Source organism: Polyodon spathula, chromosome 3 (assembly GCF_017654505.1).
Source record: "Polyodon spathula isolate WHYD16114869_AA chromosome 3, ASM1765450v1, whole genome shotgun sequence".
NCBI classification, from domain to species: Eukaryota; Metazoa; Chordata; class Actinopteri; order Acipenseriformes; family Polyodontidae; genus Polyodon; species Polyodon spathula.
The window spans coordinates 52,759,154-52,785,414 of NC_054536.1; the positions used below are offsets into that span (position 1 = coordinate 52,759,154).

Consider the following 26,261-nt stretch of genomic DNA (forward strand, 5'->3'; position numbering starts at 1 on the left):
CCACTTGTAGCTTCTTGTGAATTGCAGGTCATTACACCTTAAATTAATGGTAGCATGCTTTTAAAAGTGTACTTTAATTTGTGTTGAGTCATCCTAATGTACATGCTGTACAGTACATTTGTCCACATATACATTTTTACTAACATAAGAATCTAGGGTGAACTGATGAAAATTTGCATGAATACTTGTTATTGCACAAAACGTTAAATAATAACACAGATTAATTGAGCTGCTAAAGACTGTATCATGGAACAAGTCATTTAAAATATTTAAATTATTAAAGAATGTAATCTGCATTTGCTAAAATAAGTTATTTAAAATGTATTGCAAAATTAAAAACAGATTTTGCTGCATCTAGTATAATTACAGTATTACAGAATATTTTTTTTCAAATGTGAGAATAGTCTATTTTTAAACTGACAAAATGCCCATAAAATTCTAAGCTTTCTACCATTACAAAAATATGTCTACAAACGTTTTCCTCTGTCCACAATGCCAGTAATTAATAAAGGACAGCATAGTAAAAACTTAGCAGCCTTCTCACAGATGTGCATTGCACTTCAAGCAACATTCACTAGTTTTCTTTCACCCATACAATACATACAACATTACAAATAAATCAGTTTAAATTAGAATTCCGCAAATATACATTTAAACCATCTCTGATTGTTTTATGCACAACAAAAAAGCAGACTAATATACATAAAAGCTATTTCCTCTTATATACTGGCAAGAAAACCAGGTACAGTATTACACGCAAGTTTATTTTGGTCCCACAAACATAAACAAAATAGTGATACAAAAACACAGCAGTTCATCTTTCGAAAAAGCAATCCAGTTTCAAGTCAATTTGTGTGTATTCCCAAAGGACTTCATCTTCTTGTCCCGTAGTGCAACTGAGCATATGAAGTGGAGCCTGCAAAGGGGAGGAATAAAGAACGTATGTCACAAAACCCAAATCTCAGGGCATCTATACTGCTATTGTTGCATAAAACTGACCACCAAGAATGCTGGCGCTTTGGTTTCATGTCACAAAGAACATTTTTAAAAGTTGTATTAATATACAATACAAAATATAGATTGTTCAAAAATGCAGTTTTATATTAATCTAACTGAGTGCACTGCAACTTTTTTTTTTTTTTTTTTTTTGCATTACCTGACTGTACGCTCCCAAGTCTCCTTTGCAGTGCATCCAGTCTGTGTATATAGTCTGTAAGTGCTCTGTCAGGATCATAATTCTGGAGGTGAGAACAAGCAAGTGAACCTGCACTTGACTCAGCTGGCTGATACCTACAGTAGAACAGAAATAAACAAACTCTTATTATAGCTTCCACAAGTTATTAAAACATAAATAAATAAAAGTAAGACTTAAGGACCACCCATCTGTATTGCACACTGGTCATTACCATCTATAGCGTTATGTGGCTGTTCGGATTTCAAAGTTCATATTTAAGCATGCTTGCAGTACATTAAAACTAAAGACATGCTGCAGAATACAAAGTGCATGTTGTACCTGTGCTGCAGTGAGAGAGCTGACCTTGGGGTTTCAAGTTCTGACCTCGTTCTGCGGTCTCCATATGCTTCAACACCCCCAGGATGGAGGTACGGGGAGCCTGTTCTTGCCTCATTACCTGAAACAATTGAAAAGTCATTAGCACCAAAAAAACCAGGACCAGGGATGAGAAATATCTGAAATACATTTCCACTTTAAATCAAGTTGTGGAAATACGAAGACCTTTTTCGTCAAAAATAAATAAATAAATAAATCACTTAAAATAAAGTTCCATTGTTACTCATTGCAACTGATCTCTTACCTGTTATCTGACCAAATTCATTTCTGTTAACACTGGATGATGGGCTTGACCCCAAACCGGCAGCTCTCTGCCACCTTCTGACAAGAAACTTCATTCTGAAATACAAAGTAACTTTTTTTAACAAGGTAATAAAGAAGACAACCTACACAGCTAAAATGAAGATCATACAGAGCATGAAGTCAATGTCATGGAGGGCAAGGCAATGCTGCCTTCATTGGGCGTGAATTCAGGGGTACTATGGCAGTTCTATAGGGCAAAACATAAATCTAACCCAAGGGCACCAAGGCGATTTCATACTCATTCACAAAACAACAAAAAAGCAAATACAGAGGGACTATTATGCTGATGAAATTGTAATTCAAACAAACACAAATCAATGTTTTCTGGGCGATTCACACCCTGATTGTTACAAAAATAAAATATAGGTCACTTTTCCATTGTAAAAATGGAACAACGTGGCTTTGAAAAAATAAAATTGAAATACAAACTGTCAGGAAATGGAGAGTGCTTTGCATCACAATGATGAATGTTGGGTTATTATCATACCATAGTTCCCTGAAATAGAAATGTAACCATTACCAAATGGGTGTTTACCTGTAAAGATCCTGGCATCTGAAAAGAACACCAAAGCTGCGCGCAAGCGCCTGTGACGTAGCCATGCTTGCCCCCGAGAGAATAAGAGGGCTACAGCCACAAGTACTAGTATGATTTTCCTTCAAACATGCTGCAATCATGGAAGCAAACCTTGAAAGTTAATGGTTACATTTCTATTTCAGGGAACCATGGTTATGATAAAAAAAACAATGTTCCCTATCAAGTATGAAGTGTAATCATTACTGAATGGTTGATATTAAATGCCAAGACAGTTTTAAGTAAAAAAGCCGGATTGGTACAAAGTGTAACCTTTGTCTTGGCTTCTGAAAAAATAAAGCAGGCTTTTGCAATTAAATGCTTGCATCTCACCCACCTGCTTAGCGGAGGTGACTGCAAGCAATAAAGTCGCTTTAAACAACATTTTCAGCTCTGCTGAATGTAAGGGCTCAAATGTAGGCTTCGTGAGTGCCTCAAGCATTACTTTAAGCCTCCAGTGAGAAACAATATCCTTCATAGGCGGTTGAAGCCGCTGAGCTCCTTTCAAAAATTGTCCTGCCACGAAGTGAGCTCCTGGGGAGACGGAGTCAATTCTGACATGGCAGGCTGAAATGGCTGCCAGATAGATGTTAACATGGATGGGGATTTCCCCTCATCAAATTGGTACTGCAAAAATTGCAGTATTACTGCCATACAAATCGTGGGGGGTCAAACCCACGAGGCAGACACCACATCTTTAAGACGCCCCACTTGTATCCGTACTGGGAATGTATGGACACTGCTTTAGCATTATGCAGGGTGTCAGTGACCCTACTGGACAGACCCAGATGGCTTAATTGCAGCTGTTCAGGTGCCAGACCCAGAGCTGTAGGTTAGTTGGGTCAGGATACCATAAGATTCCCTGTGTCTGACTGAGCAGATCGCGGCGATTGGGCAGGCTCCAAGGCTGATCGCTCAGGAGCTGCATCACAGCTGAAAACTGAAGTCTCCTGGGCCAGTATGGGACTCCTAATAACACCCCGGTCCTGCCTGATTTTTTCTAGACACAGTGGGAGCATGCCGAGCAGTGGGAAGGCATACAACAGTTGCCTCAGTCACTGGTGTGCCAAAGCATCTATCGCCAGTGGGTCCCTGTCTCCTGATATTGTGAACCAAAGGGGGCAGTGGGTTGATTCCTGGGAGGCAGAGATTTATTTCTGCTCTCCCGTACCTGTCCCAAATGAGGCTAACCACTTTGGGATGAAGCCTCCACTCTGAGGCACTTGGAACATTCCTGGAGGTCCGCCACCTAGTTTACCACCCCAGGCAGATACACTGTCCGCAGTGAGAGGACATGTTTGTGTGCCCAGAGCAACAGCTTGCGGGCCACACGATGGAGACTGGGAGACCTGAGGCCGCCCTGGTGGTTTATATAAGCCACCATGGTAGTGTTGTCTGTCCGGACAAGCATGTGTCTCCCTTGAACCACCTGTAAAAAAATTCTGCAGGGCCAGATAAACTGTCTGCAGCTCCAAAAGATTTATGTGGAGACCCTGCCATGAGGGGTTCCATAGCTCCTGTGCACCCTTACCATTCCACACAGTGCTCCAGCCGTGGCTGGATGCATCCGTGGTGATGACCTCTCTCCTGGTGACTGTCCAGTGTTATGGCTAGGTGTAGATGGGCAGGCTGTGTCCACCAAGAGAGCGCCTTTAGACAGTGGTGAGACACTGTCACTTGGCGGCCCGGGTTCAACAAGGGCTGAAATACCGTTGTTGAACCCGGCTCGGAGAGGGCGGATGTGCAGGAGACCCAAAGGAAGGGTCTGGGAAGCTGCTGCCATCAAGCCCAGAAGTCTCTGGAACGTCAATACTGTAAGTGCTGTATTCAGCTGAAAAAGCTTCAAACAGGCGGCCGATAGAGTGGACAGCATGTACCTAAAGTCCAATTGGACTCCTAAATAGGAGGCTACCTTCATAGATGTGCACTGGCTCTTTGCACGATTCACCATCACGCCCAACCGATGAGGGTGGCGAGTTCCGTGTGGGCCTCTGCCTGTGCTGGAGACTAGGGACAAATGAGCCAGTCATCCAGGTAATTGAGCACTCCGATGCCTCAGAGTCTCCATGGGGCCATGATAGCTTCCATGCACTTTGAAAAGATACAGGGAGCTACAGTGGCTTGCAAAAGTATTAACCCCCCTTGGCATTTTTCCTATTTTGTTGCCTTACAACCTGGAATTAAAATGGATTTTTTGGGGGTTTGTATCATTTGATTTACACAACATGCCTACCACTTTGAAGATGCAAAATATTTTTTATTGTGAAAGAAACAAGAAATGACAAAAAAACAGAAAACTTGAGTGTGCATAAGTATTCAACCCCCCCAAAGTCAATACTTTGTAGAGCCACCTTTTGCAGCAATTACAGCTGCAAGTCTCTTGGGGTATGTATCTATAAGCTTGGCACATCTAGCCACTGGGATTTTTGCCCATTCTTCAGGGAAAAACTGCTCCAGCTCCTTTAAGTCGGATGGGTTCCGCTGGTGTACAGCAACCTTTAAGTCATACCACAGATTCGCAATTGGATTGAGGTCTGGGCTTTGACTAGGCCATTCCAAGACATTTAAATGTTTCCCCTTAAACCACTCGAGTGTTGCTTTAGCAGTATTCTTAGGGTCATTGTCCTGCTGGAAGGTGAACCTCCGTCCCAGTCACAAATCTCTGGAAGACTGAAACAGGTTTCCCTCAAGAATTTCCCTGTATTCAGCGCCATCCATCATTCCTTCAATTCTGACCAGTTTCCCAGTCCCTGCCGATGAAAAACATCCCCACAGCATGATGCTGCCACCACCATGCTTCACTGTGGGGATGGTGTTCTCGGGGTGATGAGAGGTGTTGGGTTTGCGCCAGACATAGCGTTTTCCTTGATGGCCAAAAAGCTCAATTTTAGTCTCATCTGACCAGAGTACCTTCTTCCATATGTTTGGGGAGTCTCCCACATGCCTTTTGGTGAACACCAAACGTGTTTGCTTATTTTTTTCTTTAAGCAATGGCTTTTTTCTGGCCACTCTTCCGTAAAGCCCAGCTCTGTGGAGTGTACGGCTTAAAGTGGTCCTATGGACAGATACTCCAGTCTCCGCTGTGGAGCTTTGCAGCTCCTTCAGGGTTATCTTTGGTCTCTTTGTTGCCTCTCTGATTAATGCCCTCCTTGCCTGGTCCATGAGTTTTGGTGGACGGCCCTCTCTTGCCAGGTTTGTTGCGGTGCCATATTCTTTCCATTTTTTAATAATGGCTTTAATGGTGCTCCGTGGGATGTTCAAAGTTTCGGATATTTTTTTTATAACCCAACCCTGATCTGTACTTCTCCACAACTTTGTCCCTGACCTGTTTGGAGGGCTCCTTGGTCTTCACGGTGCCGCTTGCTTGGTGGTGCCCCTTGCTTAGTGATGTTGCAGACTCTGGGGCCTTTCAGAACAGGTGTATATATACTGAGATCATGTGACAGATCATGTGACACTTAGATTGCACACAGGTGGACTTTATTTAACTAATTATGTGACTTCTGAAAGTAATTGGTTGCACCAGATCTTATTTAGAGGCTTAATAGCAAAGGGGGTGAATACATATGCACGCACCACTTTTCCGTTATTTATTTTTTAGAATTTTTTTAAACAAGTTATTTTTTTCATTTCACTTCACCAATTTGGACTATTTTGTGTATGTCCATTACATGAAATCCAAATACAAATCCATTTTAATTCCAGGTTGTAAGGCAACAAAATAGGAAAAATTCCAAGGGGGGGTCAATACTTTCGCAACCCACTGTAGATAGGCCAAATGGCAGTACACAGAACTCGTACACTGTTCCTTGGAAAGAGAAGCGCAGGTACCTCATGTGCCCTGGCTTTATGCCGATGTGGAAACATGCATCCTTTAAGCCCACCATGGTGAACCAGTTGCCTGGCCTGATTGACTGCAACAGCAGCTGCATGGTCAACATTTTGAACCTCCATCGGCTCAGACACAGGTTGACCTGCCTGAGGTCGAGGATTGATCGAGGCCACCATCCTGCTTGGGCACCTGGAAGTACTTGGAGTAGAACCCTTCCAAAGGTATGCACGGGTGTAATGGGGCATCTAACAGTGGTGCTTTATCCCCATCAGACTCTCGTGCCTGGGAAAGCCAAAGCGGCCTTCTTGCAGCTACCAAAGCAGCAAGAATCCTGCCCACAGCCTGTTCGTTCAGTTTGCAGATACAGAGCAGGTATTTATTCACCAAGTGCAGCTCCCCTAGCTGCTGTGGTGAGGGTATATGGTTCTCAGAAAGAGATCCTTCAATAAACAGGTCTGGTAGGCTACTAATATGCTGTTATAGTTACCCAGCCGTGCAGCGAACACACCGGCGGAGTAAGCCCACATCAGGATGTTTTCTGATACCCGACACTGTTGGTTAGGGCAGGTAGCGTCCTTGGTCAAGAGCATTAGTTTAGTTACCTGCACCAGCGAGCCAACTGCAGCATCTACAGGAGGGAAGTGAGCCAACCCCAGTTTTTCTGTGTCATGCAGGCTGTATAATGAGCCCATCGACCTGGAAACAGCCAGAGCCGTAGCAGGTGATCCCATGACTACTGGACTTCAAAAAGAAAATCGGATGCACTGTGGGGTGACGGGGACGACGACACAGTAGACGTAACGCATTGTCAAAAATGGACTGTTTCCTTGTCTTATCTGCATGCCAGGGCACTTGCAATTTTGCAGTGGCCCTCTTAACTAATGACAACAGATCTGCTGACAGGGATAAATGGACTGGTAATGGGTTGTCAGAGTCTACCTCCTCAGAGGGGAACTTTGGGCCACCAGCATCATCAGAGGCGGCGATGGACAGCATATCATCGTGGTGCCATCACAATACAGTAATAACAGTTACAGTTCAGAAATAAGAATATTGTTCCAAAATGAAACGCTTCTATGTCTCTTTTTTTAATTTTTAATTTTAACTCCAGTCTGAGTTATTAGCAGCCTGTAGGACAGAACAAGTCAGCCAACTTAAGCTGTTTGATCCCTGGAAGGGACGGCAGAAGCCAACAGCTCCAAGCAGTGCACAAGACCGCTATGGGAAGTATCAAGCAGCATACTGTGTGCAAAAATTACGTGTAATTACTAAACAAAAAATACAACATTTCAAATAATTATTATCCTGTTAGTAGCGAAATATATGCAGACAAAAGTAACCAGAACTTATCTGTATGCTCTCCCCTCAAGATCTGAAAGGAAAATGATACTAGTACCTGTGTCTGTAGCCCTCTTATGCTCTCGGGGGCAAGCATGGCTATGTCACAGGCTCTTGCATGCAGCTTTGATATTCTGTTCAGGTTCTGGTATATTGACAGGTAAACACCCATTCGGTAATGGTTACATTTCATACTTGATAGGGAACAGCTTGGTGTACATGTTAGATGCTTACATTTGAGAGACTTTATATAGTTTCACGGTTTTTGAAATTTACAGTTGCAAAGGATTTACAGTTTTGTTATGGTGCATTGCTGGACACTTGATTCAAGGAAAAAAAATGGCATGATGTTTTCATGCATCCGTATTCTAACCCCTTTTGTGAAAGGGCACGTTTTACTAGTTAAAAAGCAGAACTACGTAGAGAGAATGTATTGCACAAAAATAAATAAAAACAGAAATCGATGTATTTCTCAAGATTGTGTTTTGTTCCCTATCTCTCCTACTCGTTTCATAACGCCGAGAGCTGCTACCTAAACCATGTCATAGCTATTTGCTCAGTTTTTTTTTTTTGGTGTAAGTTTTTCAGAAAAACAATAATTGTCTACCTATTGTGTGTTCATTTTTATCGTTGTTTTTTTTAGGGGGGAATAACACTGAATTACAAAACCACAAAGGTCATTGAAATGTCTATGTAAATTAGCAATGTATATACACTGAAGACATGAAAGGAGTAAGAATGTATAATGCATGTAAGAATTTGTAATGCATGTAATGTAATGCATCGTTGCATTAAAGTACTGCAATTTTAAGCCCGTTCTGTCACAATTCAGTTTAATTCTGACTAATCTAGTCCTTGGCAGTACTTGACAACTAAGTTGACATTAATATTATTATATTGTTGGAGACAAACTGTTGTGCACCCTTTTCTTACCTGAACATTAGGTCAATCCTAGAACACTTCACTGCCACTTTAGACAGTAGTTCTTCCTTCTTTGTTTTTAAACGTTTTTGAGTTGGCATGGTACTCACAGACGGAAAAATCACACAGTGACACTGCCAGTGAACAGGTGTGATTGAAAATATCTGGAAGTGTGTCATATTGAGCTCAGTCAAACATAACAGCACCCCTCCCTTTGTTTGTCCGTCATTAAACCATGATATAGTACATCTTTCTCGTAGCTTAGTGCTAGGTGGTGCACAGTAAAAAACAATGACAACAATAATACATTTACTCGCAGGACTAGATTAGACAGAATTAAACTGAACTGTGACAGAATGGGCAGGCTGACACTGATCAAGTTTGTGAATGGGCTGTAGATCATATGTGCTGGTGCTGAGGGACACAGGCAACAATGAAGGGCAGGTTTACAGTCAACTTTAGCCGTAATTTTTTTTTTTTTCATGCACTGTCCATAGAGTGCTCCCTCTTTATAAGACTGCCCTTTACACTGCGGAACAGATTATAAGGCAGTACAGTCTTGGCTCCCATTTGCCCCATAATGTCATTAGACTAACACTAGAGTGTTATAAAAGGGGGAGCACCCGATTGTCTGACATATCAGGCGACTTACCTGGAAATGGCTATTGTAACTCTTACAGCGGATCTGAACCTGGTAAAACCTCTGCAGCGATGTGTTATTATCCCAAGGCTGTGAGATGGCCGTCCACCCATTTTAGCAATAAGGGAGAGGGTAGCCTCTTCACATTCCTGAAAGCCTCCCAACAACAGCAGCAGGTACTTCTTCTGGTAAATAAGAGCCTTGCGGAAACTTTCTGCTCGCAGGTATTTGCCATAGATCCTCTGGGGATACAAACACAAGACAGGCTATTGAAATCTGAGAAAGATTAACTGCAAACTACAGCACATCACATCTGATGCCTACTGTGTTTTTTCGATTGGTTTTGTACAGTTTATTGCAAAAACTGCAGGCATGGTAATTTTAACACTACAAGGTTTGAAGGTTACATATTTCATAATATGTACAGCTGATCCTGTTTCTTTTGTGTCAAGTGTGTTCTTGAGAGCACATTAGGGTGGGCAGTGGTGCAAAAGCAGTGCATAAATGCATGCTAAAAGTAACATACCTTTAATGTTACATTGTCCACATCAGACCTGGTCATATCTCTGTACAATACATCGCTTCTGAGCTCTGCCCTTAGTTTGTGCACTTCTGTTTCCGCCTGCTTGAGTGATTTTTCAAGGTTGTTTTTTTCCCTACTCCAGGTCTCTTGATCATATGTGAGAACATCAATGGTATCCTGATTATCCAGGGGCTTTCTGTTGGACTTTACAAAATAGGACATGTTTAATTTTCAACTGTCATTGTAACAAAAAAAAAAAAAAGGGAGTTAAATAACAAATATTAATCCACAGTTTTTTTGATGAATTAAATTCAACTACTACAAGGAAGATCATAAAGACATGCGAAACATCTGTTTTTATGTTCCCTTGCAATGAAGAAGCAGTGATGGATTTATTTCAGGAATATAGAGAATTCCCCAAATTATGATCACCAGGACTGGGACCTAATATACTTATGTACAGTATATACACAGTTAGACCACAACAAAACAATCTGATTTTGTACTATATCATTTATAATTCATATATTGTTGCTGTCTCTGAACCTGCTTTCATACAATTGTTGGCATCAAATTGAAGTTTAATACTCAGCATATCATATCATTTTCCAAGAGAGAGAACCCACTGAAGTTTAAAATTTCATTGTCAGCGGTGCACACAATGTTGGAATCTCCTGTTACGAACCTGAGAAGCTGAACTGATTTAGTTTTCAGCTGACGGATCATTATGGAACAAGACTAGACACGGATGTTTATAAAAGTTGTATTTGACCACTTACATGACGGAGCCCCCCGAGGCCTCGCTGGCGGGAGAGACGGACCTCCTCCTCCAGTTTGATCAGAGAGTTGCGCAGGTCATTCTTCTCCTCGGTGAGGTGGCTCACAAACCCGGTGAGCTCTGCGTTCTGCCTCAGCAGCCGCTCAGTCAGGGAGCTGGAGGAACTACTGCCTGTGGGAAGCAGCACACTCTGCTGGAGAAACACGGTACGTTAGTTGCTGGCCAAATGGAATGAAATTGGCAGACAAATTGCCCCTCATTATGTGACCAATAGGCAAACACAGCAACCATTACAGCTCACAGGTACCCTACATTTGACTACTGCAAACCATTCATATTTACAGCCTTATTTGTTTTACTCAAAATCAAAAACACCATACATTTTAACAAAGAAATTGAAATTTAAACAGTGTTTCAGTACATTGTACGATAAGCAGTCAATCAAATAAGCAATTAAAATAACACCATGAAATTGGCAGTCACACAAACTCAGGAAAACGATTAAAGTATGTTTCAAGTGAAGGACTTTTAAGTCATTGTACATACCCCTGAGATTCAAAAGTCAAATTTAGCAGGATGTATAGCGGACACAAAATAACTCCCAGTGTTGTTAAAAAAACAAAAACAAAAAACAAACAAAAAAAAAACAGTGACCAAGTTATCCAGATTTCTATTCAGTAATTAAATTAACACTGTAATGTATAATGTATGTATACATATATTATATATTCAATAAATGTATAAATAATGGAGCCATCCCACAGCACTGGAAAATTGGCAATGTTGTTCCTATATTTAAAAAGGGAAACAAATGTGACCCTGGGAAATACAGACCTGTAAGTTTAACATCAATCATATGTAAAACATGGAAACTATAAGGAGGACCAAAATGGAGAAATATTTACTGTTGTGCCAAGTCTTAGACATGATGTATTTTTCTACTCTAATGCATTATGAGCATCAACAGTTTACTCAAAGCGTCCACTAGTGTTTTCTACTATTATAACAACCTTGACTTGCATACAATGGACAGCTTTCTGGGTCTTCCAGTCCTGGGTTTGTCAATTATGATGATGTTTCTCTGTACTTGTTGATTAGTCTTCGGATACCATACCTTGAAAATCGAGTGATGCGAGCTGTTTCACTCAATGTTTTTCCATCTTTATGCAAGTCAAGGTTGTTATAATCGTAGAAACACTAGTGGACTAGTCAGAGTAGAAAAATGCAACATGTCTAAGACTTTTGCACAGCATTGTATACAGTAACAATATTATAGGTGACAGCCAACATGGCTTTAGGAAGGGTACATCTTGTTTAACTAATTTACTAAATTTCTTTCAGGAGGCGACTACTAGAGTGGATAAGGACAGTGCGTATGACAATCTACTTAGATTTTCAAAAATAATTTGACACAGTACTGCACGAAAGGCTATATTTAAAGATTAAATCAGTAGGAATAAATGATAAAGTAGCAGCATGGATTCATAACTGGTTATAAGATAGGAAGCAGAGCATTATAATTACAGACCAGGCATCAAACTAGAGTAACGTAACAAGCGAAGTACCACAGGGATCAGTACTGGGACCATTGCTATTCTTTGGCCAAGGCACAATCATTAAACTATGCAAATTTGCAGACTACACAAAATTGGGAGGGGCAGTCAACTCCCAGTCAGCAACTTTAATCATAGAAAGAGATTTAGAGAAGATTCAAACTTGGGCTGACACATGGTCTTGCATATAGGGCACAAAAACATTAGAGGCAAGTACAGCATGAATAGTAATGAAATAAAGGAGGCTATGTATGAAAAGGATACATAGCCAAGACTGTTGAATTCAAATCAAGAGAAGTTATATTAAAATTATACAATGCACTGGTACGACACACCCAGAATATTGTGTCCAGTTCTGGTCCCCATATCATAAGAAAGACACTGGCATTACAGAGAGTACACAGGAGAGCAACACAATTAATTCCATGACTGAAAGTATGTCATATGGAGATAGATTGCAATAGCTGAATCTGTATAACCTAGAAAGAAGGCAAGCCAAAGACAACTTAAAAGATGTATTTAAAATTGTCAAGAAGTTTAACAAAAGTAACTGCCGAGAATTATTTTTCACAGGTCACAGCGAACAGAACCAGGGGCCACAGGTGGAAGCTGAAGAAGGGCATATTCAGAACCGAGGAGAGAAGGAGCTTTTCACAGAAAGGGTGCTGAACCATTGGAACAGGCTGCCGGACAGAGCTGTTGAAACAGAAACTACTGGATCCTTCAAGAATAGACTGAATGCTGTCATTAACAATACTGTATAACACTCTCTGTGACCATAAAAAGACCTTCAGATAGCTGCCTGCAGGTCCGTTTAGCCACAGATTCCCAGAGGTTTCATTTCCCCTACTAACGGAATGGTTTGGGTTTTTTTGTTTTTCCTCTACTGAGTGTTAACAGACCATGCTTCCAAGCAAGCGAGCACAAGTGGGCTAAACAGCCTTTTCTCATTCTAGAATTTCTTATGTTCTGTATGCATTAACCAGGTCTGACTGGGTTGGGCTGACAAGATCTTGAAGTGCATCACTAACTTTTATGATAACAGGAAGTAACATCAGGTGTCTTATTTACCTCTCCTTTAGGATGGATTGCTGGTAGCTGCTGAAGCTGAGACACAATGTCCTGAACGCTGTTCTGCAACCAAATAAGATTTTCATCATCTGCTGATTCGAACGGGATCCTAACAGAATGCAAAAAACAAAAATCAATAATAGAACAACACAAAACAACTGTTTTATTTACAGTTTTAATCACTATAGTCTACATTTATTCCTGTTTTTTTAAGTCTCCAAATCTCTTTAGTGCAATTAATAATACAGCTGGTAACATAATCAGAGAACACCATCAGTCAACAAGCCTGTTTCTTAACTACTTGATCACAAATCTTGAATTCTAAATTCAGTCAATTATCTTACTTGCTGGAGGGTTTGCTTGCAAGTGTTTTCAGCTTAGAAGCAATTAACTGAAGTCTCTGGATGATGCCGTCAAGATGCTTTGAGTCTTCAGGTGCAGCTGTTCCTCTATTGATTTCATTTAGAGAGTGACTGTGGATGCCTACTTTCAGCATGTCAGAAATCTTCTGCTGTAACACCCAATCTCTCGTTCTGTCGACAGGTATGTCTGCTCTACATAGATTCTGCATTGTGACATAAAGAAGTACAACAAATGTATTCAAAGACAAAAGTAAGCATTCTTTCATTATAGTTGGAATTCTCACCACAAGATTATCTGGCTGACTAGTCTGGTGCATATTTTTCTGTATCACAGTATTTTTAGCTGCTGTTTGCTTATCAGACAGCTCACCGTTTGAGAATCAGACTGGTCTGTGTTCTCTGTCTTCTCACTCTGGTTCTCCTGGTCCTGCAGCTCACTGACACTCTCCTGGAGCCGCTCCCTCTCCTGCTGAAGTCTGACGACGAGCTGCCTCTCCCTGTCCAGCAGCCTCTGGAGCTCCTCATCCTTTAGCTGCAGCTGCTCCAGTTTGTTCTGCACCAGTCTGTGAGCCTCCTGCTCCTTTTGCAGGGCCTTGTGGTGGAGCTGTCTCTCCTCATCCAGCTGCTGCCTCAACTGCACTGCCTCCAGCTTGTGTCTCTCTATGTCCCCCAGCAGCTGCACGATGCGAGTGTGCTTCTCATCCAGCTGGCCTTGCAGGTCACCGACCAGCTCTTTCATGGTCCAGACACCATCCTCTGCCTGACTACACCCAGCATCAGCTGCCGATTCTCCTGCCTCCAGTCGCCGCTGTGGACTCAGATTCAGCTGGCCACGCAGCTCTTTCTCCTGTTCCAGGGCGCTGTTCAGCTCCAGTGCCCGGGCCTTTTCCGAATCCAGCAGCACCTGCAGCTCTGATATGCGGCTCAGCTCGTGAGAGAGCTGGGCTTGGTGAAGGGCCTTCTCCGTCTCTGTCTGCTGCTTCAGATTGGCCGTTACCTGTTGCTCCTGCTCTAGTAGGGTTGAAATCTTGCAGTTTTTACATTTCTGATCTTCAATTGTGAGCTTCAAGTCCTTATTTTAAAGGGGGCAAAAGTATGTACAGGTATTTTGTAATGTGCATACTTTGAGTCAAAAGTAAATACAATATTGCGAATGTGCCTGTCAGACAGTGACTGACATGCTTTGCTTTCTTGGACTGTAATTAGTTAAACAATTGTTTTTGTGTTAAAATGAAATATTTTAATGATTGTGGTCATATAAAACAGCCACATAATACCCAATATACATTTGCTGTAACTTATTCTTTGCCACTTAGACACAGAGATTGATGCATGCTTTTGTATCTTCTGAATTGATTATTGTAATGACCTATTCTCTGGTACTCGTAGCCATGTTATATCGTGACTGCAACATTCGGATAAATTTTAAGGTGTTGCTTTTAAATTCTAAGGCATTAACTGGCCTTGCACCATCATATTTAAATACCATATATTTCTAGACGTCCACTCAGACAGAATGCCAGGTTGGTGACTGTCCCACAGATTACAAAAAAAAAACCCACAGCTGGTAGAGCATTCAGTTACAGGGCCCCAAAACTCTGGAATGATCTGCCTAGCTCTGTGCCAAGTGTCACTACTTTTAAAACAAGATTAAAACCACATTTTTATGATGTACTGTTTTTATGCTAAAATGGTGTTTTTTTTAATTCTCTGCTTTGTTTTACTGTTCTATGTGTTTCTTTTGTTTTCATTGCTTTTCTTGTATTCTTTTATTAATATTTGTCAATGTTTTTATTAACGTGAAGCGCTTTGCAGCAATTTTTAAATAAATAATATTAAATAAAATAAAAGATTATTATTATTTACCTCAAATTCTTCTTTTTCTCTCACTTCTTTTCGTTCCGATTTGCACTTCTCCTTTTCAAACGCCCACTGAAGCTGTCTGGATTTCTTTTGCTCATTTTCCAGAGCATCATTTAATATGTCCATTTCAGCAGTCTTTCCTGAAACTTCAGTCCTGTTAAGATAGCCATCGGTAATCGGTACAATGTTTTGGGAGAAATTACTCAAATAACTGAGGAACCATTGGCACCTTCCAGCAATAAAAACAGTTTTTATCCAAACAAAACAGACAGGCTTTATGAATGAATATTATTCCCTATATTAATCTAGTGCTTGGTATGTTAGTGTTAAAATCAGTACAATACTGTAGAACAAGAAAGAAAAAGAAAATCACCTGAGAGCTTCCAGCTCTTTCAGGTGTTTCTGTTGTGCTTTCAGGGTTGTCTCGAGTTCCAGTTTTGTTTGCGCAAGCTCATTCTTAAGTTCAGCTATCACCATCTTCTCAGAGTGGAAACGATCCTGCAGCTCGTTTCCACTTTCCTTCACACGATTCACCTCCAGTTCTGCGACACTAGCCTGATTGTCTTGCAATGTGCAGTCCTGATGTCCATCTAAGGGAGATATAAAAATGTAGTTATTACAAAGTCTATTAGTCCATAGCTATGAGTCTTGCACTTGAGAAAAACCACAAACCAAGATATGGAAAAACAAAATCATTGACATTATTTACTCCGTAAAACTCTTCCATTAGGCTGCCTTCTGACATTAGGCAGACGGCAGCCTAAAGCCTGGAACACACGAGCCGCACGGCACCGCTAGCAGGTAACGGTGATGGCCGATACCGCAAAACTGGTGGACACACAACAGTGTATGCGGTGGCGGTGTCTAAAGTAAATCATGCCTCTACCAATACAGTCAAACTGGCCACAAATTACGGACTGGAGTTCCAGTAATGATGAGACGGAAGAGGAAGAATTCCAAACTAAATTATATGCCGTTTAGCTGTATAAACAGTATAAAATCAATTCAAGAATAGTGAGCTTATTTAAAAGGTTACAAAACTGAAATGTACATGCACTGCTTCACTCTGAGATTTCTTTGTTACATTTTAAATAAAACGGCAATGAAAAATGTGTTAATTTAGTAAAACAACCCTTCATCATGTTTTTAAACACACTGTCTTATGTTTCTGAAAGCTTATTTTTCCCCCTTAACTTTCTGTTCTTACAGAATTAAATATCAAGAACTGCATTACCCCTAACAGACACGAAATAAAACCATGTCAAAATGTTTTGAATGTAATTTGGAATTAACATGTCTTCTTGTTACTTATGTGTGTAATGAAGTAGTATAAAGCCCCTTTCACACTGGCACTTCTACACGGGTCCGGACTCAGGTTCTGGCTACCTGGGTCCGGACCCTGGTTCTGGCTACCCGTGTAGTGTGAAACCACGTACCTGGGTCATACCCAGGTTAACCCGGTCCCAGTGACCCACCTCAGGATGTGGGTTGACATGGTTTGACCCAGGTCAACATTTTGGCTGATGGATCAATCCAGAGAAACCTGGATAGAAGCTTCTGTAACAAGCTGCTTCCAGGTCATTGATAGGCGCATTGTGTACTTGCTTCAGGTCAACCCTGCTTTATCAAAAGCAGTATGAAATCGCACAGCTGACCCGCATGACACCGGGTCCTGACTGTGTGCTATTAACATTAGCTACCAATTGCAAGGTTATTTATTTTCTACGAGGCAGTTGAGTGTACACTAGGCTTGTACAAGTTCAAATGTAAAACTCGTCGTTCAGTTTTGTAGCAGTGTAGTGTAAACTTCAGCAATAACCCAAATCCCCTTTGGAAAAGTTTAATTAATATTAATCTTATTTAAATAAAATGTGTTTAAGCATTGTAAAAAGGGTCCTGTATGTATATTGTGTATATTATATACAGTAAGTATATTATGCATTATACGGTATGAATGATTCCCTGGAATTATTGAAATGCGTCCTACTGTCCCTTTATACTGCACAACAAAATTAATAAGTAACAACAGAGTGCTCCCCTTTATAAGATGGACCTTTATACTGTAGAATAGGTTATAAGGCAGTATGGTCATGGCTCCTATTTGCCCTATAATGCCATTACACTAACACTAGTAATCTCATTATAAGGCAGAACACAAATAGCACAGTCTCTTAACTATGGCTCCCAACTACGGCGTTATAAAGAGGTTGCGCTGCTAATGTATTCTGTTCCATATAAATTGTGAATCATGTATTGTACTAAAAGCCAGTACCTGAGCTTGTCTGCTGAGCCAGCTGTGCTGCAGCCCTGTCAACCCTGCTATCACATTGCTGAGCCCTTTGTAGCTGTGCTTGCAGCTGCCCAATCTCCATCAACAGACTATTCCTGTCAGCATCCTGAAGAATCTCCATGGCATCTCTGTTCTGGGCATCCTGGCAAGGGAAAACATTGTTGGAGTTTGGATTTTGTTAAAAAAAAAAAAAAAAAAAAAATGATTAAAAAAAAAAAAAAAAATCCCCATGGGGCATAATATAAGAAGGAAAAAAAAAAACATTAAAAACGGGTGTCTTACCATAAGGATGGGGTACTTCCCAACCCCCCACCCCCCACCCCCCCCCCCCACACCTTCTGGGTTGAGGATCTGAGGTCTTCCTAGACTCCAGGTCAGGAGGATATTGTGATCCAGGTGGTGTTATACATCAGCCCCAAAACAGGCATGAGTCATTATAGTGAATTAGCACACCTTGAATCTCTTTCATCAGTCACACCTAGTATTTAACTAAACGAAGTCAGAAGAAACTCTACCATTGCACTTATTAAAAGGGGCCAGTAAAATGACAGAAGAGCCGTAGAACACATTTTGAGACAGTATTCTCTATCATGATATGAGCTAATAATAAATGTTCCTGCTAGATGATACACAGATTTTTCACCTGTTCACGCAGACGGTTTTCTAGCTGGTTCAGGTGTACAACTATGTCGCTAGTCTCTAGTGTTGCCATATGCGTTTCGAGTTCACTCTTAAGAACACTGCGTTCCTTCAAAAAGACTTGCTGGACAGCTTGGAGGAGCTCTCCACGCCAGTCTGCAACACCTTCAGCTGATGCAAAATTCAAAGATTTCTAAAGGGCACAAATAAAAACACGGTTGTGCCAATGTAGGAAGAGTATTATCTATGTAAGGTATATAATTAATATATATATATATAATATTATATCTAATATATATATATATTATATATATATATATATATATAACACACACACACACACACACACACACACACACACACACACACACACACAGTGCCTTGCAAAAGTATTCAGACCCCTGACCAATTCTCTCATATTACTGAATTACAAATGGTACATTGAAATTTTGTTCTGTTTGATATTTTATTTTTAAACACTGAAACTCAGAATCAATTATTGTAAGGTGACATTGGTTTTATGTTGGGAAATATTTTTAAGAAAAATAAAAAAACTGAAATATCTTGCTTGCATAAGTATTCAACCCCCACACATTAATATTTGGTATAGCCACCTTTCACTGCAATAACAGCTTTAAGTCTTTTGGGGTAAGTATGTACCAGCTTTGCACAGTGTCGGAGTGATTTTGGCCCATTCAGTAATATGAGAGAATTGGTCAGGGGTCGGAATACTTTTGCAAGGCACTGTGTGTATATATATATATATATATATATATATATATATATATATATATATATATATATATATATTTTTAGGAAAAATTAAAACTAACTTGTGTCATCATAAAGTGCAATATAACGCAGGTGATCCTCACTCAGATATTTTATTCACAGCAAAGAAAATGTAGTTGCCTGAACAAGCACGTTTTTTACATATCTTTGACATTGCTTTATAGACTGAACAAAAAAAACAACCACTTAATGTTGTCTTTGGCAAGACCATTACAAAAATATTGCTTGTTTTAACATGTTTTAAATATGTTTTCATTACTACTATATAACTAAAATTCTTGAATATATTTTTGTTTTGATTAATATGTATTTACCTCAGTATCGCTGTAAACTTGCACGTTGGTAATCAAAACCTTGAGTGACTCGACCATAGCCAGGAGCGCCTGCCTCTCCTTCTGCCAGCTTTCAGAATACTGCTCTGATGTTCCAATCTCCCCTTCGATGCAAGGGACCTCGGACAGGGAGAGCACCTGCATTCCCTCCTGATGTACTTCTCGCAACAAGTACTACGGAAAGAACATCAATGATTTAACGTAAGTGTTCTCTTTTATAATATATAATATATATATATATATATATATATTTTTTTTGTCACGTCGGTCAGGAGTGGTTCATGACCACTTTCCTCTTTCGTGGTCCATAGTCTAAATATATTATGCAAAGAGCTCACATTGCTTTGACCAACTGTATGTGTCACTAACTACAGCCATTCCACGTAATACTGTACCAAATTCTATATTTATTGCTCTAGTATCCAGTGTTATACAGTGTATACTTTAAAATTCTGCTATTAATTTAGAAGTCTTTGATGATCTTTCCCAATCCTTGTAAACCTTATACCGTAATTGCTTAGGAAGAAGACAGGTGTAAGGTAATTTATTTGGGACAGACATCAGATTGTAAACATTTGGCAGTTCATTCCAACCCATCCTTACTTTTATTCTGTCAGGTAGCATTTCTGATGAAGCCTGAGGCATTTCAATGTCTCTCTTGGCTTCCTCTGTAGCGCTTCTGTACTCCTGGTTTTGAACGGAAAAGTCGTAATACATTCTCTGACTCCAGTCTGAACTGCTATCTGAAAGGGGTTGACAAAATGTTAATGAGAATTTAACATAAATTAACTGCAGTAAATTAATTTATTACTTTACGTAAACACTAAAGTAAATATATTACATAGTTTCTGTACACCCCTCCCTGCAGCTTTGAATTTAAGCCTACAATAGAATAAGCCAGAAGCCAGATAAGTCACACATTAGGACAGAAAAATTTGTTCGAATACATGGTTAAAAATAAATGTAACTTACCACTAGTGTATCCATCTCTAAACTGTGAAGAACCAGGTTCCAAAACAGAAGCAGGGACTCCCTAATGTAACATTTACAAAGTGTGGTTAGATGCATTTTAATAGACACAAAATAAATAAATATAAAAACATAGAGCAGTGAATGAATAAATTACACAAAACTAACCCCGGTTTCTCTCATCTTCTCTAAAAACGCATTTAAGGCCTTGCATTGCTCTCTCAGAATCTGAGAATCACTCTTCAGAGTGTCGCTCTCACAAATGTGTCGTGTCTCCATGTCCATTATTTCAGCAGCATGAAGTTCCTGCATCTGCCCAATCTTCTCTTTGTACTGTCTGATCACTTCTGCCAGCTGCTCTGAAGAGATGCTATTCTGTTTAATGAGATCGATTTGGATTTCAGCATCTTTACACAAAACTTTTGGAGTCTGGAAGCTCCTGTTCATGTTTGCAGGCTTATCGGTTTGAGATGCAGAGTTCTTCCTCACCAGTGAAGGTTTCTCTTTGGTTGAAGTGTGTTTTGTTTTTTTGCCACCAATGTCAGGTTTTCCCTCAAAGAGTTTGGTGTCTTTTTTCTGATCATGATGGCCCAGCTCCTCCTCTGCCTTTGCCAAAGCTTCCTTTACTTGTTTAAGATCTTCCTGAAGCTGTGGGATTGTCAAATCTCTCATCTAAACAAAAGTAATTTGTAATTAAAAACATTTCACCAATTAAGTTTCTTTGCTTTTGTGTTCAATTACTCATCTTTCCAAGCTTAATCAAGTTCACAGTGTGGTGCATATTCCCTGAACATGATATTAATATCTGAAGGTGTACTAGAAATCTAACTGGACTAATTAATGAAATCTTTGTGTCTTGACAAAAAGGGCCCCTTTCCTGGCAGACACACTGAACTGGGTGACCAGGGCTAGGTGGCATCTGGACTGGATTATGCTGAAAGGACAAGTGAATTATGTACAGATAATTCACAACTGCTACAACAAGAGGTTAGATGCAAGGAAGACATAAAGCATCTATGTCCCGAGTGGAAAGCAGAGTAAACCAAGAAAAGAAGGCAAGCTGCATGCAAGGAGACGACCAAAGGCAAAAGAGACATGAGGCCCAGCTGAAGGACTGTCGTAAAGCTTAACTACTTTATCAGGGCAAACAAGTCTGGGTCTGCTGTACACCTAAGCCGGAGTACCTTAAAGAGGATGTGCCTTGCAACCCTTTGTAGCTATTATTATTTGTTTATTTGGCGGATGTCTTGATCCAAGGCAACTTATACAGACTAGGGTATGTGAACTATGCATCAGCTGCAGAGTCACTTACAACGTCTCATCCGAAAGGCGGAGCACAAGGAGGTTAAGTGACTTGCTCAGGGTCACACAATGACTAAGTGGCTAAGCTGGAATTTGAACAGGGGACCCTCCTGGTTACAAGCCCTTTTCTTTAACCACCAGACCACGCAGCCTCCTGTGGATTCAGCTAAAGATTCAGCTTAGAGGACAAAGTGGACGGGCGCTGTTATTGATCTTATCGGGGCTGAAGACTTTGTTGCAGCTGCTTGTTGATCCTACTGGAGATTAAAGACTTTGTTGCTGAGAGGAGTTTGTTTCTGTTTTTTTTTTTTTTTTTTTTTTTTTTTTTTTTTTTTTTTTTTTTTTTTTTTTTTTGTTTTTTTTTTTTTTTTACAGGGTACTTCAACAGATTGAGTTCCAAACCAAGTTTCCTCTCATGGAACACATAACATTTTTGCTTCTCAGCTTGTCTGCCTCTCCTCCCGCCTATCCAAAAACTTACACTAACTACATCTCCCAGAATAATGTCTTCAGTGACTAGAAAACTGTACAAAAGAAAACCCAACCCAACATACATTATCCTATCTCTGGCTAGCCCTGTTGTCTTTGCAGCCAATCACTGTAAGAATAAGAAAAATTTGAAGCTACACAGGTTGAAGCGTAAACACCTCAGTTCAACTACAAATCCAACTGCTGGACCAAACGTATGCACTGGTGTTCCAGGTATATCTAGTAACGACGCATTGTCTTTGTCATGTACTTGAGCCTCAGTAAGCCAGAGTTGCCTTCTTGCGCCACCAATGCAGCCATGCTCCTGCCCAACGCCTGACCATTATTCACTTCTTCCTCAGCAACATATGCTGAATTCACCCCTTCCTCACCAACTACTCCACGCAGCTCCTAGTTCAGGCCCTGGTGCTGTCCTGCCTTGACTACTGCAACTCCCTCCTGGCCGGCTTTCCTGCCTGTGCTATCCATCCACTTCAGCTCCTCCAAAACTCTGCTGCTGCCTTGTCTTTTCCCTTCCTGGTTTCTCCCATGCTACTTCCTATCATACTCACCTATCGCTGTCTCAACCTTTTGGCTCCCTCCTGTCTCTAGACTATTATTTCTCCCTACACTCCCTCTCGCCCCCTCTGCTCCTCCACCACCTGCAGATTAGCTGTACCCCCCACTCCGCTCCCCCACTTCCAGATCCTGCTTCTTCTCCACCCTTGCCTCTCAGTGGTGGTACGACCTACCTACGGATATCCTGACCACCTGCCAGCACCTCCTCAAGACACACCTGTTCAGGCAGCATCTGTAAATCTCACAACTGTCGACAATACATGACTATTTGGCACCCAGTAGTACCAGTGCTTGCATCACCTTGTACTCGCACTGAACTGCTCCACACTTTGCCTATTTTACTACTGCTTTTAATTATAACCACTTTCTGTATTTTGTACTTTGTGCTTTTAGTCTTAAAGCTATCTGTATTCTCGTTTATTGTAATTGCTCTTATTTGAAATCGTTCTTATCCATTTATCGTACTTACAACGTGCTCTTAATGGACTTTACTTGTATAAGTAAATATTTTTACTATAAGTTTAAGTTAGTCGAACTCGAACTTAAATGTAATTATGTACCGTATTCTTTATTTTGCTCTTATTTGAATATGATCTTATTTTCTACCGATTTTACTGTACTTTATAACTGCTCTTATCTGTAATGTGATATTGGATAATGTGACATTTTGTAACAACTGGATAAGGGCATCTGCAAATAATAATAATAATAATAATAATAATAATAATAATAATAATAATAATAATAATAATAATAAATAGGCAATGGGAGCAGGTGGTTGTTGACCAGGATCAGCTTGTCCAACTGGAGGAGCGAGGGCCTATGGTCCGAGGACAGCGATTGTAGCAGCATGGACTGGTAAGCCACCAGTATGCTACTGTAGCTACCAAGACATGAGCAAAATGCTGAGGCCGCATAGGCCTTCTTCAGCATCATTTCAGTGACACGGCATTGTTTATTATGACATGAAACGTCCTTTTCCAGCAATGCTAGATTAGGTATCTGCCCTAGAGAAGTGATGGAAGCCTCAACATGTGGATCTGGGCAAGGCCCAGCCTACCTGCATCATGCACCCTACACAAACTGTACAGTGACCTGGAGACAGCCGAGGCAGTTGCTGGGTGCTCCCAGGGTGATTGCACCTTGTGTAAAAAAATCTGGGAAAACATGGGGGGGTGGGGTGGGGGGGCGGGTGCTGAAGCACAGCAGCAAGCACTCTATCAAGTATAGAGCATTTAGGCCCATCTTCCGTGGCCCAAGGTACCTGCAGGGCTATGGTTTCCTTGCTGATAATGGAGGTGAGCTCCTCCAACAGGGACATCTTATTCCACGTCCATGGACAAGATGATTATTTCTTGGGCGTCCATGCTCTCAGATGCAGGGACATGACGTCCTCCTGCTCTGGCTGAAGGTCAGGCAATGGTGCCTGCTGCTGCTCTCCGAGTCAGATGAGGAAGATTTAGAGGAACACAGGCTCTTAGTCCTGCTCCTACCACTATAGGATCATTTCCTAGCTCCCGGTGTAACAGGGAATGGAGGCTCTGTTGACCGTACTGCAGGTGACGAATGGGGCAAGTCATGCTGTGCCAGTGTCAGAGATGCAGATCGGTCCCTCGAACAGCAGGGCAGCCTGCTTTCCAGAGCTGCAGTCTTTAACTGCACCCACTGCATGCTCCCTTCTGGTACCGGGGTACCAATTCTGGTACTTACCAGATCGTTGGTACAGGCTCTGGTACCGACTAGGTCTGTGATACAGGCTCTGGTACCAACTAGCACTGGCCAGGTCACTGGTACAGGCTCTGGTACCAACTAAGGTACTGACCTGAGCACTGATACAGGCTCTTGTACTGACTGGTACTGGCTCTGATACTGACTGGTATCGGCTCCGATACCGACCAGCACAGGCTCTGATACCAGCTCTGGCAGAGAGAGGCACTAGTACCAGGCTGGTATCAGGACAAGTGGCGTGCAGGTAAAGACCTGAGAGAGACACTGGCAAACTGCAAGCATGCACTGTAAAACAGACAGGGGCTGCAGTTGCCTGCTAACTAGAAAAAAATCTAGTAGCCTTTGTTGACAGTGCAGCAAAGCAAACACAGCAACGGCATAAAGACACTCTGAATATTTGCCGGTCAAAAAGGCTCCCTGCCAATTCGATAGCACAGTGTAGCTAAATAGTCATTAACACTGACTGGAAAAAAAAACAAAAAAAAAAAACAGATGGCTAGTGCGGTATACTGTCTGTGTACAGAGGTGGACTCTAGTACAGGGAGACAGCTTACACGCGCGCTGGGTTTCTGAAGGAAAAACAGAAAATAATTCGAAACTTGCTAAAAAACATACATTATATTTAGCAGGAATTTTAAATATGGACTCACGAGGAGCCGAGCAGCAAGGGAGAGAGCGTGAACTTAGACGCAGCAAGGAACTGAATCCCAGGGAAGGGGCGGGGAGAGCCGTCGGCTTCGTGCTGGGCACATGGCCGCAGGGGGGACTTAAATCAGAACCTAAAGCTAAGAAAAATGATATGCTTAAAAAGCGCAATTATTTTAAAATATGAAATGAGAGAGAAAAAGTGAATTAAAATCAAATTAACTCTGTAGTTATGACTTAAAGTCAGAGCTCCTTCCTCAGGCAAGGCTGAAAGAGACAATGACGCTGAGCCTTATGCGTCATTCGTATTTATCTTCTGGGGGCGGAGACGATGTCCGACGCATACGGGGCTCTTAAAGGAGCAGCTCTGATATAAGTGCTCAGGTAATTCGGCTATAAGAGATTATAACCCATTAGGTAATGGTTACATTTCACTGCGCACTGATTCTTGCTTGTAAGCCCTCCTTAAGTTCAATTCTCCTTTTGTGGCAGCAGATTCGGATTTGACCTCCTCTAGTTCCAAAACCAGTTTAGATATAGCAACAGCTTCATTACTCTGTGGTTTGTGTTTTGTAGCCTGATAAAAAGATTTTAATGAGAAAAAGATGGAATTACAAATAGTGCTATTTGTTATGTGAAGAAGCTAACCCATATTCTGCATTAAAATGGTTTAATTATGACTGGTTTTAGTTTCAGTCAATACAAATGACACTGAAATGTAATATAATAAAGTCTGAAAGAAAGAAAAACAGCAAAAAAATCTATTTATGTTATGATATGCAGAGCAAAATGAAATTACGAACTCGACCACATGTTCTTCAAAATAAATAAACAAACAGGTATTCTGGCATATTAGAAAGGACAGCATATCATTCAGTACATTTACATGAGATCAAGTTTTCAGAAAATATGTTTTCTGAAAACTGTGTTTACATGACTTTTGATATTGGAATTAATTATTGGAAAACTATATATTTCTGAAATATTGGAATTCTTATGTTCATGTAACATGCACTGACTAGTTGTAATACATCATTATGCTTACATTTTTAAATACTAAAATGTTATTTTGCACAACTTTACATTTGCCATCTTCCAGGCCCAAAACAATTTTAGATACACCAGTTTGTTTAGAAACAAACTCTTCAGTTCCTTTTGAATTCAAAACTTGTGTAAAAGTTAAGTTGGAATT

At 40.8% G+C, this 26,261-nt stretch overlaps 1 protein-coding gene across 8 annotated transcripts in view; it reads right to left on the reverse strand.

Moving 5' to 3' along the window:
* Positions 1-323: 323 nt before the first annotated feature.
* Positions 324-26,261, reverse strand: part of LOC121313172 (A-kinase anchor protein 9-like) — a 151,188-nt gene continuing 125,250 nt past the window's right edge. For 5 of the 8 annotated variants that reach the window (XM_041245459.1, XM_041245458.1, XM_041245463.1 and 2 more), the window contains 18 exons: positions 20,516-21,019; positions 20,351-20,411; positions 19,982-20,121; positions 19,361-19,552; positions 18,259-18,447; positions 17,598-17,757; positions 15,699-15,915; positions 15,329-15,479; positions 13,833-14,534; positions 13,445-13,665; positions 13,101-13,209; positions 10,478-10,669; positions 9,702-9,902; positions 9,188-9,417; positions 1,815-1,909; positions 1,514-1,631; positions 1,157-1,290; positions 324-916 (listed from right to left, as the gene is read on the reverse strand). In XM_041245459.1, the coding sequence (XP_041101393.1) occupies positions 873-916; positions 1,157-1,290; positions 1,514-1,631; positions 1,815-1,909; positions 9,188-9,417; positions 9,702-9,902; positions 10,478-10,669; positions 13,101-13,209; positions 13,445-13,665; positions 13,833-14,534; positions 15,329-15,479; positions 15,699-15,915; positions 17,598-17,757; positions 18,259-18,447; positions 19,361-19,552; positions 19,982-20,121; positions 20,351-20,411; positions 20,516-21,019 (3,660 nt within the window). In that variant the 3' untranslated portion in view covers positions 324-872. The remainder of the gene's footprint in view (positions 917-1,156; positions 1,291-1,513; positions 1,632-1,814; positions 1,910-9,187; positions 9,418-9,701; positions 9,903-10,477; positions 10,670-13,100; positions 13,210-13,444; positions 13,666-13,832; positions 14,535-15,328; positions 15,480-15,698; positions 15,916-17,597; positions 17,758-18,258; positions 18,448-19,360; positions 19,553-19,981; positions 20,122-20,350; positions 20,412-20,515; positions 21,020-26,261) is intronic. The other 3 variants (XM_041245461.1, XM_041245456.1, XM_041245457.1) reach the window with 3 other exon arrangements.